Source organism: Gallinula chloropus (genome assembly GCF_964237585.1).
Source record: "Gallinula chloropus genome assembly, chromosome: 22".
Lineage (NCBI taxonomy): Eukaryota > Metazoa > Chordata > Aves > Gruiformes > Rallidae > Gallinula > Gallinula chloropus.
The window spans coordinates 9,189,484-9,206,317 of NC_140107.1; the positions used below are offsets into that span (position 1 = coordinate 9,189,484).

General features: G+C 68.0%; 3 protein-coding genes across 4 annotated transcripts; 2 read left to right on the top strand and 1 right to left on the bottom strand.

Moving 5' to 3' along the window:
* The first annotated feature begins 1,249 nt into the window (after positions 1–1,249).
* On the top strand, positions 1,250–3,565 carry PITHD1 (PITH domain containing 1). The gene is made up of 6 exons (XM_084274386.1): positions 1,250–1,440; positions 1,654–1,697; positions 1,815–1,892; positions 2,195–2,299; positions 2,731–2,839; positions 3,120–3,565. Exons 1-6 carry the CDS (start codon positions 1,258–1,260, stop codon positions 3,219–3,221), a joined length of 621 nt encoding a protein of 206 aa, XP_084130512.1. The 5' UTR covers positions 1,250–1,257; the 3' UTR covers positions 3,222–3,565.
* A 235-nt stretch (positions 3,566–3,800) lies between these two features.
* LYPLA2 (lysophospholipase 2) lies at positions 3,801–12,292 on the top strand. 2 transcript variants are annotated; one of them, XM_084274265.1, is made up of 10 exons: positions 3,801–3,850; positions 6,112–6,217; positions 6,829–6,860; positions 7,509–7,574; positions 8,270–8,317; positions 8,496–8,566; positions 9,004–9,077; positions 9,193–9,294; positions 9,708–9,884; positions 10,040–12,292. In XM_084274265.1, the coding sequence occupies exons 2-10, from the start codon at positions 6,140–6,142 to the stop codon at positions 10,088–10,090; spliced, it is 699 nt and encodes a 232-aa protein (XP_084130391.1). In that variant the 5' UTR covers positions 3,801–3,850; positions 6,112–6,139; the 3' UTR covers positions 10,091–12,292. The 2 variants fall into 2 exon arrangements, with proteins under 2 accessions (XP_084130391.1, XP_084130390.1); XM_084274264.1 differs by lacking the exon at positions 3,801–3,850 and having other exon boundaries at positions 5,959–6,217.
* Positions 12,293–12,669: 377 nt separating this feature from the next.
* On the bottom strand, positions 12,670–15,769 carry GALE (UDP-galactose-4-epimerase). The gene is made up of 10 exons (XM_084274263.1): positions 15,346–15,769; positions 15,127–15,242; positions 14,779–14,892; positions 13,903–14,079; positions 13,694–13,807; positions 13,529–13,595; positions 13,363–13,448; positions 13,177–13,254; positions 12,941–13,055; positions 12,670–12,854 (listed from the first exon to the last, which is right to left on the bottom strand). Exons 1-10 carry the CDS (start codon positions 15,464–15,466, stop codon positions 12,799–12,801), a joined length of 1,044 nt encoding a protein of 347 aa, XP_084130389.1. The 5' UTR covers positions 15,467–15,769; the 3' UTR covers positions 12,670–12,798.
* Positions 15,770–16,834: the final 1,065 nt, after the last annotated feature.

Below are 16,834 nucleotides of genomic sequence, written 5' to 3' on the forward strand. Positions count from 1 at the left end.
TGGTAACCAAGATGAATATTTTAATTAGATAAGTTATACGAAAAGAGGATCCCCTGTCTCAATAAAAGCCGAACACTGGACTGTGGCTGTTGGATCTCTTCTGTCCCTGAGCCCTGGCTGTTCCCTGTGCTGTCAGCAAAACAGAGGCCCTGGGGCATCTCGGGGGGCTTCTGCTCCCAGTCCCCCCTCCCCGGGTTAAACCTCAGGAGTTCTTCCTGCTGCAGCCGGAGCAGCTGAGGGGGCCGGTGTAGCCTGACCCTGCCCAGGGCCGGGCACCCTCTCATAGAATTGTAGGGGTTGGAAGGGACCTCCAGAGATCATCGGGTCCAACCCCCCTGCCAGAGCAGCTCCCTAGGACAGGGCACACAGGTCGGTGTCCAGACGGGGCTGGAATCTTTCCAGAGAAGGAGACTCCACACCCCCTGGGCAGCCTGTCCCAGGGCTCCCTCACCCTCACTGGGAAGAAGTTCTTCCCCATGTTGGTGTGGAACTCCCTGTGCTCCAACTTGCAGCCATTGCCCCTTGTCCTGTCCCCACAGACACTGAGAAGGGGCTGGCTGATTCCCCCTGCCTCCCCTGCTTCAGATAATTACAAACTTTAATTAGCTCCCCTCTTAGTCTTCTCCAGGCTGAACAGTCCCAACTTAGCCTGTGCTCAGAGGGAGATGCTCCAGGCCCTTCAGCATCTCTGTCCCTCCTCTGGACTCTCTCCAGGAGATCCCTGGCTGTTTGATCCCAGGGAGCCCAGCACTGGACACAACACTCCAGGTGGGGCCTGGCCAGGGCAGAGCAGAGGGGGAGGATCCCCTCCTGTCACCTGCTGCCCACACTCCTCCTGATGCCCCCAGGATCCCCTTGGCTCTCTCAGCCCCCAGGGCACACTGCTGGCTCATGGCCACCCTGTCACCCACCAGCACCCCCAGGTCCTTCTCCACAGAGCTCTTCTCCAGCAGCTCACCCCCCTCCGCCGGCGCGGCCCCCCTGCCCGGGCCGGCCCCCAGCTCCTCTCCCCAGCCCCGTCCCCTGCCCGGGCTCCTCGCCCTGTGCCCGCCCCCCCCTGCCCGGGCCGGCCCCCAGCTGCCCTCCCCGGGCCCGACGCCCCCTGCTGGCGCTCGCTCCGCCGCGGCGGGTTGGGAGGGGGCGTGGGAGGGGCGTGGGGAGCCGCGCACACGTGCAGCGCCCAGCCCCGCCCCTCCCGCGCGCTGCGGGCGGGGCGGTGTCGCTGCGCATGCGCGGCGGGCGGGGCGCGGGCCGGCCATGGCGCACGGGCCGGGGCGCTGCGGCTGCTGCGGGGAGGCGGCGGCCGGCGGGGCGCGGGGCGCGGGCTGGGGCCTGTACCTGCGCATCGACCGGCAGCGCCTGCAGTGCCTCAACGAGCGCCGCGAGGGCAGCGGCGCGCTCGTCTTCCGCGCTTGGGAGGAGCGGGGCGACCGTGCCCAGGTGGGGCCGGGCCGGGGCTCGGGGGGGCGGGGGGGGGGGGGTTGAGGGGGGCACCGGGCTGGGGGGGGGGGTGTGGGGGGGGTGTGGGGGGGGCGGGCGAGGTGCCGCGGGGCCCGGCCTCGCTCCTCAGCCCCTCCGAGCTCCCCTGTGTCCCCTCCCCGGCTCCCCGCACACGTACCTGCGCGGCCCTGACCTGCTCGTCTCTCTCCGCAGTTCGTGGAAAGCGACGATGACGAGGAGCTTCTCTTTAACATCCCGTAAGGCCGCGCCCCGAGCTGCTGCCCCGAGGTCCCGGCGGGCCGGCGCCTTGCCTGGGGACCCACGGGGAGACGGCAGAGGTGATGCAGGCGCCGTCCCTGCGTCTCTCTCTGCAGGTTTACGGGCAACGTGAAGTTAAAAGGAGTGATTGTGATGGGAGAAGATGACGGCTCACACCCAGCAGAGATGAGACTGTGAGTACAACGAGCGTTAACTTTGCTGGAGCCCTTCATTAGGAGCGCTTGGCTGAGACACTGTGTAGAAGCCAAGTGCTGCTGGCTGCAGGGGCATCGACAGGCCGAGGGGGCTACATGTGCAGGGTGTTGTTGAGGGGGTGCTGGGTGTTCTGGATGTGATCCTGCTTCGCAGCAGCGCTGGTATTTCCTCTCTTAGGAGACAGAACAAATCCAGCGTCTCATTGTGGAGAGGAAGGCAGAGCCAGCCAACCCGCTGGCGCGTGCTAATCACTGCCTGCGCTCCCTCCCTTGCTTCCCAGGTTCAGGAACATTCCTCACATGTCCTTTGATGATGCAGCCAGGGAACCAGACCAGATGTTCAGCCTCAACCGGGATCCGACGGGAGAGCTGGAGTACCCCACCAAGTATGACACAGAGCGGGGGCCGGGGGGCCTGGGGGCTGCTGCTGCCGCATGCAGAGGCTGCTGGTGTGCTGCTCAGGTTTAGGGAGAGGGCAGCTCCTTCCCTTGCATCTCAAACCTGTCCACAGTAGGCTTTACCTCCCCAGCTCCATCCTGCCCTTGTCAGGAGAGAGCTCCAGTCTGGAAACATCCTCCCTGGAGCCAGGGGGTGCAGAGTCATCCCGGTGCCGTGTCCCCTGCTTCTGGCCCCAGTCACAGCTTGTCACCGTCCTGCTCTCCACAAGTGTGAGGGGAGCTGCTCCTCCTGCACCCTCAGGCGTCCGCTCCCAAGTCTGACGTGGGTCAGGGTGGGAGCTACACACAGAGGAGGTGGCAGCCCAGCAGAGTGGCAGCTTGTACACACAGCTCCTGCTTCAGAGTCTGTTTTCTTGCAGAATTGCCCGTTTCTCCAACGTTTCCCACCTCTCCATCCACTTCCCGAAGAACTTCGGAGCGGAAACAACGAAGATTTTTTATATAGGCCTGAAAGGAGAGTGGACAGAGGTGGGTGAGAGCAGAGATGAGCAGCCTGGCCTTGCAGAGATGTCCCTGCTCGCTGCAGGGGGGTGGAGTAGCTGACCTTTGAAGGTCCCTTCCAGCCTAACGCAGTCTGTCATTCTAACTCTGCGCTGAGAGTGTAGAAGGGGCTTTAAGTCGTAGCTGAGATGAAAGTCTGGCGATGGGGAAGAAGTGGGAGTGGTGGGTCTGTGAGCAGGGAGGGAGCCTGCTGAGCTCCTGCCAGTCAGGGGCTGGAGGGGTGACTCGACTTGTCCTTTCCTCTCAGCCTCATCGCCACGAAGTCACCATCTGCAGCTACGAAGCGTCAGCGAACCCCACTGACCACAAGCTGGAGCAGATCACCCCGCAGACCCACTTCATCTCCTAGCAGCGCCCTGGGGACCCTCCGGCAGGCCCACGGACGCGGCAGGCGGGCCCGGGCCAGACACCGGCTCTCCCGGAGCCCCGCGGGGCCTGGATCGCGTCCCGGCCGTTGCCTCAGGCAGTGGAGCGCCGGGTGCGGGCGGCGCCGGGGCGGCCGCTGCGAGCGAGCGGTGCGCCGGGCCCCGGGGAGGCGGCGGCCCCGCCGCCGTTAACGGGACAGAGACCGGTGTTCAGGCGGCCGGTCCCGCTCCGCCGGGGTTGAGTGCCAATAAACCGCGCTGAGGCGCAGAGCTGCGGCCTGGTCACCGCGTCTGGCCCCGCCCCGGGGGCGCGGCTGGGCGGCGGGAGGGGGGGGTGGGCGCGGCGCTCGGGGGTCGCGCCGGCAGCCGGGGCGGGGAGGGGGGCGGGCGGGGGCCGGGCCGGCGCGGATGATGCGGGAGGCGGGGCCGGGGCCGCGCCGGGGCCTCCCGCGGCCTTTCCCCGCCCGCCCCCGCGGAGATGCCCGTCCCGCAGGCTTGGCCCGCGCGTCACTTCCGCCGCGCTGACCCGCGGCGGGGCCCTGGCGGGCGGAAGTTCCGGTGGGAGCGCGTCGGGGGAGCCGGGAGGAGAGCGCGCGCCGGGCCCGCGGGAGAGGTGGGGGCCGGGCCGGGCCGGGCCGGGCCGGGACGTACCACGGGCGGGGGCGGGGGGGGGGGAACGGGACCCCCCACCAGGGCAGCGGGGGGGGGGAGGGCGGTTCGCGCGCGCCGCGGGGGTGGGGGCGGCGGGAGGCGCCTGGTCCCGGCGCGGGGTGTCCCGGGTCGGGGGCCCGCGGGCTGGGGGCGGGCCGGGCCGGGGGCCGCGCAGCCTCCGCCGGTCGGTACCGGCCTCTAGAGCCGCCTTGGCCCGGGGAACGAGTGTCCGGGAGGATCGCGGGGCGGCCGGGCCGGGCGCTGGGCTCGGGCTGCCCCGCCCGGGCGGGGCTTCTCCAGCCTCCCGCTGCGTTCCCGTCCCTGCCCCGCTTCCCTCCGCGCCGGGCCCGCGGGCGGAACGGGGCCCGTTGTTGACCCGCAGCTCGCGAGGCACCGGCGCCGGGCCCCGGGCTCCCGTAGCGGGGGCAGCCGTGGGAGCCGGCAGCCCGCACGGCCCGGCCCGGCCCGCCCGGGGCTTGTCCCGCCCGGGGCCCGGCTCGGCCCCGCCGCGGCCTCCGCTCCAGCTGCTCTTGGGGGGCGGATGTGGCCCCTGGGGATGCCCCGGGAGCGGGAGCAGCGCCCCAGGGAGGCACCTGTGGGGGGACCCTTGGGGTGATGCTCGGGGTGTCCCGTGGGGTGTCCTGTGGGGTGTCCCGTGGGGTGTCCCGTGGGGTGTCCTGTGGGGTGCCCCTTGCAGGGACACGGGGGGGTTGACCCATGGGGTGACCCTTGGGGTGATATCCCGTGGGGTGTCCTGTGGGGTGGCCCATGGGAAGACACATGGATCACGACCCATGGGGTGTCCCCTGGGATAACCCTTGGGGTGATACATGGGATGTCCCATGGGGGGTTCTGTGGGGTGACCCGTGGGGTGACCCCGTGGGGATGCCACAGGCAGCCTCGACCCTCCTGTCCCCGAGTCCTCTGTGGAGGAGGCGCAGACGCCGTGTCTGCCGGGGCAGCCGCAGGTCTCCGGTCCCACCTGTCACGGGAGCTGCTTTGCCTGTGGCTCGTCGTGCCAGGGATTTTGGCAGGTGCTGTTCCCCTCTCTGCCTGTCCTGACCCGGGACTACACGCCAGCACGTGGGCTGAGCCTCTGCCAGGTTTGCCAGACCTGAGGAGCTTGTTATTCCCTTGTTGTTCCCGGTGTTTTTATTGGAGTGGGGAGGAGAGCTGATGCACAGTTGGTGAAACGAGTCGGGCAGGTCTTGGCCCAGGCTGGTAGAGGAGGCAGCTCGTTCTGGTGGGTAAGGCTGGCTGCGTGGTACCGGGGCTCTGGGCAGGGGGGACTGGTGGTCCTGTGCCATCTGAAACCCTCTGGGGATGGTGCTCGCTGTGAGGTGATGAGAAGGCTCGGGCAGATCATGGGGTTTGATCCTCCTGGTAGTAACCAGGAGGCTGATCTTGCTCCTGGGAGCTGATGGCAGCACTGGGAACGTAAGTGGGGGGCTAGGGCCTGTCGTGTGTGGTGTGGCAGCTGCAGGGATTTGTGCTGGACTGGGAGTGATCCCCATCGCCTGCCGTGCCTGAGGGTGCTGTGGTGGGGGCTGCCAGCTCTGCCAGAGCCGTGCACCCCACGGGGGACCAGGGTTTGGGGGTGGGGGTGATGATCAGCCCGTCACGCTGGCTGCTGCGCTGAGCACAGCGGTGGTGGCCCTGGCTGGCTGCTCAGCACAGAGGGGGGGACACGGGGATGGCTTTGCTGGGGGGGTGGGTACAGGCTTGGAGAATGCCATGTCAGTGCCTGAACGCCTGGGTTTATCCCCAAACAGCCCCATAAAAGAGGGCTGGACCTTTTATTAGCACCATAAAGCCTGTGCTGCTGCGCTTCCTGTCCCCAGCAGATGTGGGTCAGGCTGCTCCTGGCAGCCAAGGGACGCTGAGGCTGCCTGTTGCCCTCTGCCCACATCCTCACAGTCACACCAGCAGCTCGGGGCTCTGAGGTGTGACAGGAGGAGCTAATTGTAACGCTGCTGCCGCCCCACGCGCGGCCCCGCTCACCGGCATCGGCCGTGGGGCTGTGGGGAGAGCCGGCTGCTCCCCGGCTCCCCAGCCTTGCTGTGGGCCAGGGATGGGGCAGGACGGCCCCAGGAGCACCGGCCTCAAAGCTTTCAGCAGCTCTCAAACCCCCTCCCCCAGAGAACTGGTCCCTCGGGAGCAGCCCGTGGGTGTCGGGGGGGGGCTGAGGCTCCCCTGCCTCACCTCTGTCCGTCTGTCCCGCAGGTGCCAGTGTCCGAGTCCCGCTCGGTGTATGTGTGGTAACAACATGTCTGTCCCCCTCCTCGCTGACGCAGTGACTGTCTCAGGGGCAGAGCGGGAGACGGCCGCGGTAAGGCCCAGACCCCTCCTGCTCCTCCCTCCCGCAGCTGCGGGGCTCGGGAGCTGCTTCCCTGGGGCCGAGGGAGCCCCGCGGGCTGAGCCGGCGTCCCCGGGGCTTGGCTGGTCGCAGGGGATGCAGGACCTGGGGAGGGGGAACTGTCCCTTGGGCTGGGACCTGCCCTGCAGTGGGAGTCGCACCCAGTTTGGTTGTTGGAGCTTTCAGAACTCCTTGGTCCTGCCCCAGGGCCGGGCAGGCTGCCTCCCCCCTGCTGCTCCCCGGGCTGCTCTCCCCTCGGGTGGGTTTGCAGCCCCTTGGTGAGCTCGGCTCAGCCTGGCAGGACCAGCCCTCCCTCCCTCCATCCCTCCCTGGCCCTCTGTGGTGCTGGGCAGCCCAGGGGGCTGAGGAAGGGCGCCCACAAACCTGGCTGTGACAGCCCAATGATGAGGAGGTGCCTGTTCCACCCACCCCTCCTGCTCCAAGCTGCAGAGCCATTACCCTCCGCTCCTCTCCCCTGTGACTCAGGGGCCTTTTGCCACCTCCCCACCAGCCCAGCCCAGCCTCTCCTGCCTCCCAGCCTTTCACACCATCTAATTCCCTTGCTTTTCTGCTTCATTTCCCAGGTTATTTTTTTACATGGCCTTGGAGACACGGGGTGAGTACAACCAGAGCAGCTGTTGATGGGTTCGGCTGTTTGCTGGGAGCCCCAGCTGTGAGATTTGGCTGGGACTTGGAGCTCAGCCCCGTGGCTGTGCTGCTGGCCAGCAGCTGCCTGGGCTTGAGTATTTATTGTGATCCCAGCAGCCCCCCCAGGTTTGATGTTCTGCTGCCTTTGAGGGGAGCAGATGAGCGCTGTGGGGTTTTCCAGCCCTTGGGAGGGCTGGGAGTTGTGTTGTGTCTGTGAGAGTGCATCTCCCCCCAGCGCAAGGCCACCTTGGAGAGGGCAGCGTGAGGTGCAGCAGTTCAAAGGCTTCTCCCTTCCTGGGAGATTCTCCCTTCCTGCCTTGCTGACAACAGCCCCTTGCTGACAACAGCCCCTTGCTGACAACAGCCCCTTGCTGACAACAGCCCCTTGCTGATAACAGCCCCTTGCTGATAACAGCCCCTTGCTGACAACAGCCCCTCCGCTGTTACCGCTTGTGCAGCGGGGCTTCACGGTGGGAGTCAGGCTGCTGGGGTGGGTAGGATAACCTCAGCACACAGGGCCAAGCAGCTCTGGAGGAGAAGTGTCCTCGGGGAAGTCCCTCACCGTCTCCAGGAAGCTCAGGTGAGCCTTCAGCTCCCTCCTCTCCTCTCTTCCCAGGCACAGCTGGGCTGATGCCCTCTCCTCCATCCGCCTCCCCTACGTGAAGTACATCTGCCCTCACGCGTAAGTGCCGCTCTCACCGCAGGAGGGGCCCTGGGGAGCCTGGGTGGGCTGTGCCAGCCCTCCTGAGGCTCTGGGAGGGCAGAGGGGGGGCTGTGCCAGCCCTCCTGAGGCTCTGTGGGAGGGCAGAGGGGGTGCTGTGGGAGCAGTGCCCCAGCCCTGGCCTGTTCTGGCTGTGGGCAGTGGTTCCCCACAGCGGCTGCTCGGGGCGGTGTTGTCCCTGCCTCTGCCCTCCGCCTCTCCCCGGGGGCTGCTGGGGGCTCGGCTGAGGGGAAGGGAACTGCTCCCTGATGCTGAAGGCATCCTGAGCCAGGGGTGGGGGGACACTCACCGGGCTGGGAGAGCTCTGCTCTGCCGCAGCAGTGTCCCCAGCAGCAGGACCTTGGCTTCCTACTGGTCTCAGCAGCAGAAGCAGCCGCTCTGGCAGCGTCTCTGGGCTCAGCAGGAGCAGACAGGAGAGGGAGGAGGCTGGTGCTCCCTCCCCAAATGGGCTCTGTACCACCCCGGGGCTGCCACCACAGCCAGGCTCTGCTCAGGGACCGGCCCTGGGGTCACCTGGCAGTCCCTGGGCTGGGTCTGGTGGCCCTGACCTGCTGCTGTCCCTTGTCCTGCAGCTGGGGGTGGGAGGGTGTCCCCCCCTCCCCTGGGCTGGGGCTGGCTGCCCTCCAGCAGAAACACCCAGACTGTTTCCTCCACAGGCCCCGGATCCCAGTGACGCTCAACATGAAGATGGTGATGCCCTCCTGGTCAGTGCTGCAGGTTTGGGGAGGGGGGGACACACAACACGGGGCTGAAGAGCTTAAATCCACTGTCCTGGCAGAGTTGGGGGAGGGCAGAGCTTTGACAGCTCCCACCTCCCCACACCCAGGGGGGCTGGGAGAGGTTTGGGGCGACAGCTTGGGGTGACCCTGTGTCTCCTCCCAGGTTTGATCTGATGGGGTTGACCCCGGATGCACCAGAGGATGAAGCTGGGATCAAGAAAGCTGCAGAAAACAGTAAGAAACTTCAGGGGGGAGGGAGTGCCAAGCTCCTGGGTGCCTTTCCAGGACATGGGCCTGTCGGAAGGGGTCCAGAGGAGGCCAAGAAGATGATGGGTGCCCAGGGAAGTGGTGGCTGCCCCCTCCCTGGAGGTGTCTGAGGCCGAGTTGGATGGGGCCTTGAGCAGCCTGGGCTGGGGAGGGTGTCCCTGCCCATGGCAGGGGGTGGGACTGGATGATCTTTAGGGTCCCTTCCAACCCAAACCAGTCTGTGGTTCTGAGATTTTCCCTTGCTGGGACAGGAGTGAGTGTCTTCCCTCCCCCTGTCCCGCTCCCCCCATCCCAGCCCACCTTCTCCCTGGCTGGAGCCGCATGTGTTTGGTCTCCCCTCTCCCTGACGCCTCGGGTGCTGCTCTCCAGCCCTTCACTGACCCGTTTCTCTTGCCTTCTCCCAGTTAAAGCAATTATTGAGCACGAGATGAAGAACGGGATCCCCCCCAACCGCATCATCCTGGGGGGCTTCTCGCAGGTGAGCTGTGGGCTGGGGGGGCTGAGCCCCCCCCCAAAGGGCCTGTCCATGGCAGGGGGGCGGGTGGGGGCTGGTGGGCACCCCGCAGTGCTGACCCCTCCCTCACCTGCTGCAGGGCGGTGCCTTGTCGCTGTACACAGCCCTCACCTGCCAGCACCAGCTCGCCGGCATCGTGGCGCTCAGCTGCTGGCTGCCGCTGCACAAGGCCTTCCCCCAGGTACCCCACCGCCGTCTGCGGGGAGGGGGGTGTGGGGTGGGGAGGTGGGGAGTGTTTCCCATCCGGAATTTTCCACAGTGTGAGCCCAGGGTGCCTGTGGGGGGGGAGTTAATCCCAGCCCCCTGCTCCCTGGATGTGGTCAGGGCTCTGCCACCCCTGTGGGGGGGGTTTAATCCCAGCCCCCTGCTCCCTGGATGTGGTCAGGGCTCTGCCACCCCTGTGTGGGCATCTCTGAGCGGGGAGCAGTGCCCTGGTCCTGGTGCCAGCGCTGGGGGGGGGGGCATTCGGTGTGGGGGCAACCACAGCTCTGCCGCTTCCCTCATGAGGACGGCTGGGAGCTGCCTGGGGGGCTGCAGGAAAAGCACCAGCTCCCCTCCCCTGGGCACCCCCAAGCGCTTCCCTCCTCGCTGCAGGCGGCCAACAACGGCGTGAACAAGGACATTGCCATCCTGCAGTGCCACGGGGAGATGGACCCCATGATCCCCGTGCGTTTCGGGGCGCTCACCGCCGAGAAGCTGAAATCTGTCGTCACCCCCACCAAGGTGCAGTTCAAAACCTACCCTGGGGTGATGCACAGTTCCTGTCCTCAGGTCAGTCCCTGGGCGTGGGGCCGGTGGGGGCCCGGGGTGGGTCTTGGGACCCCCCCGGGATGCGTTTGCTGCCCGTGGTGGCCGCGCAGCCCCCGTGCCTGGGGCTGGGGGTGCCCCTTGAGCCCCCCGTGTGACGGGCTCGGCGCTGCCCGCAGGAGATGATGGCGGTGAAGGAGTTCATTGAGAAGCTGCTGCCCCGGATCTGAGCGGAGCCGCTGGGGACGGGCGCGGGGAAGGAGGCCCAGGCCGCAGCCGCCCATCTCCCCCCCATGACCCGTCTGCTGCAGACAGAAGCCATGGCCCCCCCCCCGCCCCTCCCGCCGCACCCCCGGGCCCTGCCCCCCCCAGCTCCTCGCACCGCGTCCTCTCCAGCTGGGTGGGGGGCCCTGCCAGCCCCTGCTGCTGCCGGAGCTGAGACCGGAGCTCAGGCCAGTCTGGGCGGGGCCTTTTCTCTGCTCCCAGGGGGGCGGGTGGGGGTCTCCATCCCGCCGCCTCCCCGGCCGGGCACTGCGGGGCGGGGGTCTGGGCTGGCACGGGCCGGGCCTTGGTGTTGGGTTTGGTTTTTCTCGTGACAGTATTAGGGGTGGGACGGGAGGAGCTCGGTGGGCGAGGGCAGGGCTGGGGCACCCTCCGGAACCTTCCGGAACCCTCCGTGGGGCAGAGCAGCCCCTGCTCCTCCTCTGCCCTCAGCCCCTCAGCCTCCGCTCAGGCGACTCCCGGGTTCCCAGGGGGAGCTCCGGAACCCGGGACTCTCCTGCCGAGGCCGCGGGGCGCAGGGAGAGGCTCCGCTCTGGGCCAGCAGCTGCCCGGGGGCGGCAGAGGGACACCCCACAGCTCCTGCACCCCCACGCCGGGCCTGGCCCCAGCCCTGTCGCACACGCACACTCCCCGGCGGGCTCACCCCTCCTCCAGCAGCCTTGGCTTGGGGCAGCTCTGCCCTCCTCCAGATAATCACCTCCTCCCTCCTCTTCCTCCTCCTCTTGTTGCTTTTACAATCTCCTCCTTGACCTGGGGGGGTCCCAGAGGGGTCTCCCCCTCCCTGGGCCGGCTCGCTGCCCTCACAGCCAGCTCGCAGGCGGCTTCGCTGCGGAGCCCACCCGGCGCCCACCCCCTCCTCACTGTCGCTCTTGCTGCTACTTCTCCTTCCCTTGGCACTCGGGCTGGCGCTGGGCAGGAGAGGGGAGGGGAGACCCCCCCAGCCCCTGAGCCGGCTCCTGGCGCAGCTGGAGGAAGCAGCTTTGCTTCCAGCGTCATCTCACCAGCATCCGATGCTGGGGGGCTGCTGTGGCCCAGCCCGGGGGTCTCTGGGCCCTGCCCAACAATCACTCCTCTCCCCAGGGCCTGCAGGCTGTGGCCAAGCCGTGTCCCCCCAGGCTGGGGGCCAGGACCTGCCCCCGCCCAGAGCAGCTCCCGAATGTCTCTCGTGGTGGTGGGGGGGTGGTCCTGGCTGCCCCCCTCCTCTCCCCAGGGCTGTTGAGCAGCGCTGCCCTTCTCCTCGCTCTCCTCCCTGGGCTGAGCCCGCAGCAGGGTCGGGCCCTGCGGGGCTGGAGCTGTACATGTCTTTTAGGAAACAAAACGACCCCCGCAGCCCCCCACCCCCCCCAACCAGCCTCCAGCCCCTCCGCTGCCCCCCGGGCGCCCGCGGTGCCGCCAGGCCCGACCCCTGCCCAGGGCTGCCCGGGGGGCTCGGTGCCGGCAGCGCTGCCCCCGGCCGGGATGCGCAAAGCAATAACCCGCTCTGAGAGCCAGACCCACCCTGGGGTGGTCCCTTGGGGCTGGGGGGTGGGTTTGTCCCCCAACACACCCCCACCCTCCCCCTCCCAACACCTCCCCCAGTCTTAACCCAGCAACGCTGCTGCTGGCAGCGGGGGGACCCCGGCTCTGTCCCCCTGTTTGGGGTTCGGTCCCGCTCACTCTTCTACTTCATCTGTGTTAAAGCTGCTGTGCCCCCCCCCCCCCCTGCACTCGGTGGGTGGGAGGGGGCGAGAAGGGGGCTGGGGAGGGGGGCAGGGGGGTGCTGGGACGGGGCAGCGGCTCCCTGCGTGTTACCTGGGCGCTGGCGGACGGACAGACTGACCTATCTGCCTGTGAACTGGAACCGGGTGCGCAGGGGGGGTCTGGGCCGCGCAGCGATCCTCGGGCACGGCCGGGGGGCAGTGCTGGCCCCTCCCCAGAGCATTCCTGCTCCCTCGGGCCTGGGCAGCACCCGCTGCGGGCCCGGGAGGGACAACGGCTTCTCTCCATTCCTCCATCCAGCTTTCTTTATCCTTTGGGTTGGGGTTGGTTTTTTTTCCTTTCTTCTTCTGTTTCTCCCCCTCTCTCTTCTGTCTTCCTTGTACGTGTTTGGGGTTTGTGTGTGTGTGTTCCACAGAGTCCAGAAACAAGGGTAAATAAATCATGAACCTCTCCCAGCGCCGCTCTGAGTCCTGGCTGGGTGGGAGGCCCCGCGGTGCCCTTTCTGGGGCAGCAGCTCCAGCAGAACAGAGCTGCCACTGAGAAAGTAAGAAAGTTTATTTAAAACCAACTCAAAAGCTCGATTCATAATTTAGTCGTGTCAGGTATGAAGCCAGCTGGTGCGTCAGCAGCACCGGAGCCGCCGGAGCCGGCGGCAATAAATAGGAGCAGGAGCTGAGGGCCCAGGGGAGCCTTCTGGGCAACGTGATTATGGGCACTGGGTGAGCCAGGGGGGCTGTGTGCAGGGGGGGGGCTGGCCAAGCCCCAGCCAGCAGCTGCTCCACCACGGCTGGAGCGCGGAGGAGCTGAGGTTTGGTCCTCACAAACCAGAATGGGGGGCAGGAGAAGGGGGGGCAGCCCCTGGCAGCCATCAGGGCGTTCTCCTGGGGTGACGGGGGCTGGGGGGGGCTCCTGGAGCTCCCTCCCCTGCCCCCCAGAGAGATGCCCTGGGGGCCCTGGCTCAGTTCTTGCTGAAGCCGGTGGGATTCTGCAGCTGCCACCGCCACAGGTCCTCACCTGCAAGAGGGAGAGCGGCGGTGAGGGATGGGGGGAGGCAGAAGGGGGGCTGGGGGCAGCACAGGGGGTGGGGGAGATGCTCTTACACATCTTGTCCAGGCCAAAGGCAGCTTTCCAGCCCAGCTCGCGCTCCGCCAGCGCCGGGTCGGCGTAGCAGGAGGCGACGTCTCCCTCCCGCCGGCCCACGACCTTGTACCGGATCTGGGGGGACAGTGGCACCGTGGGCTGGGGCTGGGGGGCTCCTGCCATGGCAGGGACAGTGGGGGGGGGGGGGGGCGGCCAGGGTGAGCCGCTGGCTCTGTGCCGGTGGGGCAGACCTTACCTCCCTCCCTGAGGCTTTCTCCATGGCCCGGACCATCTGCAGGACAGAGTAGCCGGTGCCTGTGCCCAGGTTGTAGATCTGGGAGAAGGGTGAGTGACACAGATCAGGTTCCTCCCCAGGGCCCCTGTCAGCTCCCCCAGGGCTGCGCCCGCCCAGCCCCACCCCAGACAACAGCCACCCTGGTACCTTGCAGCCACAGTTCTCCTTGAGCTTCTTCAAAGCAGCGAGATGGCCCCTGGCCAGATCCACCACGTGGATGTAATCCCTGACGCCTGTGGGGACACGCAGGGTGAGCGGGGGGCTGGGGCTGCAGGGCCAGGGGGGTCTCTGCTCCGCCCGTCCTGCAACGCACCCGTCCCATCCTCTGTCTTGTAGTCGTCCCCAAACACGCTCAGGAACTCCCGGCGTCCCACGGCCACCTGCAGAGAGGGACGAGCCCAGGGCAGCCCCGTCAGCTCACACCCCACACGGGCACCGTGAGCCTGGGGGGCCTCAGCAGCTGCAGTGGGGGCTCTACCTGCGCCACGTAGGGCATGAGGTTGTTGGGGATCCCCTGGGGATCTTCTCCAATCATCCCCGACTCGTGGGCGCCGATGGGGTTGAAGTAGCGCAGGAGAACAGCGTTCCAGTCCTGGGGAGACACAGACGGGGCTGCTGGGTCACCCCAGCGCGCTCCAGGGGAAAAGGCTCCATTCCCAGCGCTGGGTGCCAGGGGCAGCTCCTCACCCTCTCTGCTCTGCAGAGATCCCGAATCATCTCCTCGATGAAGAACTTGGATTTGCCGTAGGGGTTGGTGCAGCCGCCAGCCGGGTGGTTCTCGTCCAGGGGCAGGTACTTGGGGTCTCCGTAGACGGTGGCAGAGCTGCTGAACACGATGCTCCTCACGCCGTGGGCCCTCATGGTCTGGGGAGCAGGGACCAGCCAGCACTGAGCAGCGAGCTCCATGCCCTCCAGCTCAGCTCAGCCCCGGGCAGGCGGCAGTTCCCAGGGTGCCAGCGCAGCCCTGGGAGCAGGGCAGGGGCTGCGGGCAGCAGAGTCACCCCAGAGCGGGGTCACACCCAGCCAGAGCCTCACAGACCCACCGAGGAGCCGTTAACCCAGCGCTGCCAAGGCCACCCCCACCCCATGGCCCCGAGCGCCACATCCCAACGGCTCCTAAATCCCAACGGGGACCAGGACTCCCCCGCTGCCCCAGGCAGCCAGTTCCAGGGCTTGGCAGCCCTTTGTGGGAAGAAATGTTTCCTGATATCCAGCCAAACCTCCCCCAGCGCTACCTGAGGCTGTTTCCTCTTGTCTTATCACTTGATACCTGTGTGAAGAGACCAACCCACCCCCCTTGGCTACACCCCCCTTCCCAAGAGCTGCAGAGAGGGATCAGATCTCCCCTCAGCCTCCTCTTCCCCTGACCAGCCCCCACCAAATTCCCTCAGCTGCTCCCCCTCAGACTTGTGCTCCAGCCCCTTCCCCAGCCCTGCTCCAGCCCTTCAATGTCCTTCTGGTAGCGAGGAGCCCAGAACTGGAACTCAGCACTCGAGGGGTGTCCTCACCAGTGCCCAGGACAGGGGGACGATCACATCCCTGGCACCTCCCAGCCCCGCTCACCTCCAGCAGCCGGATGGTCCCAGTCAGGTTCACCCTGTAGTACTCCAGGGGCTTCTGCACCGACTCCCCCACTGCCTTCAGCCCCGCAAAGTGCATCACGGCCGAGAAGCGGTGCTGCAGAGGGAGAAAGGGCTGGGTGCCAGCGCCACAGCTCCAGGAGGCAGGAGCTCCGGGCAGAAACCCATCACAAGTCTCCCTGGGAGATTCATTCAGGTCTCCAAGGTCCAGAGGGACGTTTGCCGGTCACAGCACTTCCTGCTCAGCTCCTGCCCAGCCCACGTCTCCATCCCAGCTCCCAACCCCCTGCACAAGCCCCTCTCCTCGGGCCGCCGCAGCTCTTGCCCTCACCTTACTGAAGAGCTCCTGCAGCGCTGCCTCGTCGGTGATATCCAGCTCCTGGAACAGGATGGGCCGGCTCACGATCTGCTGCACACGCCGGAGGCTCTCGGGGAGCGAGTCGGACCCTGGGGAGAGGGGAGGGGGCGAGGTGCTGGGGCAGCCGCAGGTCCCCAGAGGGGCTGAGAGGGGCTGAGCCCCGCGGCAGGAAGGGACGGGGTCTCGCCGCACCTCGGATGGCGTTGTGGAAGTTGTCTATGACCACGGGGACGTAGCCAGCCTGCGCCAGCTCCAGCACACAGTGGCTGCCGATGTAGCCAGCTCCGCCGGTCACCAGGATCTTCTCTGCCATGGCTCCTGCGCAAGGAGAGGCCGCTCGGTGCGAGAAGCAGCCCGGGGTGGGCCCGAGAGGGCTGCCGGGGCTCGGAGTGTCACGTCAGCACCGCTCCAGGACATCCGGAGGGGGCCGGGCCGGCAGGTGGTTGGACTCCCGGTCACACCTCCCGGGCAGGGAAGGATCCTCCACACCCGCCCCGTGCCGGGGAAGCCGCCGCTTCTTCCCGTTACACCCCAGCCGGGGTCACCCCCGGCACGACCCCCCCCGGCCCACCCACCGCAGCGGAAGGGCCGGGACGCGAAAGCCCCACCCCGGGCACCGCGCCCCCGGCGGCGGGGCTGGCCGAGGGGGGCTGCAGGGGAGGCCGGAGCCGGGCGGGGGCTGCGGAGCCCGCGGTGCCGGTGAGCGGGACAGGGCGGCGGGGCCGGGAGCGACCCCCGGAGCCGGGCCCGGGGCTGCCCGCGGAGGGCCGCGTTACCGGGAGGAGGCCCCGCGCGGTGCTCCCGGCCCGGCCCGGCCCGGCCCGGCCCGGCCCCGCCGCTCACCCGCCGCCGCCGCCGCCGCTCCCCGCGCCGGGCGCGGCCCCTTTAAGAAGCGGCCGCGCTCCCCGCCCCGCGCGCGGCTCTCCCATGGAAACGTGTCAGCGCCGCGCGCCTGGCGCAGGGAGCAGCGCGCTGGCCACGCCCACGGGCGAGCAGGGGATGGGCGGGGCCTCCGCACCCACCTGAGGGGAGCGGCCTTGCCCCGCAGCGCCCTCTGGCGGCGGGAGGCCCCGCCCAGCACCGGGCTTAATTGGGCGCTTGATGAATTAATTAACCCGGCGCTTCATTAACCCGGCGACTCATTAACCCGGCGATTAATTAACCCGGCGCTTCGCTTCGCCGTTCCCGTCTGTTTCGGTGTCACGGCTCCTCTCGGCGACCCCGAGCGCCGCCCCGCGCAGGCCCGGCCCCGCCCCCGGCCCCGTCAGGCGGGAGCGCGAACCGGCGCGCGACGGGGCCGGCGGGAAGCGCGGGCGGGGAGAGGGGGAGGGGCCGGGAGGGGCCTCGACAGCTCCTCCAGTCCCACCCCTGCCAGAGCAGGATCCCCCAGGCTGAATCCCACAGGAACACATCCAGGGGTTGTCTCCAGAGAAGGAGACACACAGCCTCTCCGGGCAGCCTGTCCCAGGGCTCCAGCACCCTCACAGGGACAAAGTTCCTCCTGACCTTCCCCTGGAGCTTCCTCTGCTCCAGCTGCACCCGCTGCCCCGTGTCCTGTCGCTGCCCCCCCTGAGCACAGCCTGGCTCTGGCCTCCTGACTCTCACCCCACAGCCACTGGTGAGCTCACCCCTCGGCCTCAGGCCCGGGTTCTGCACCGGGGGCTGCCGGGAGGCACCAAAC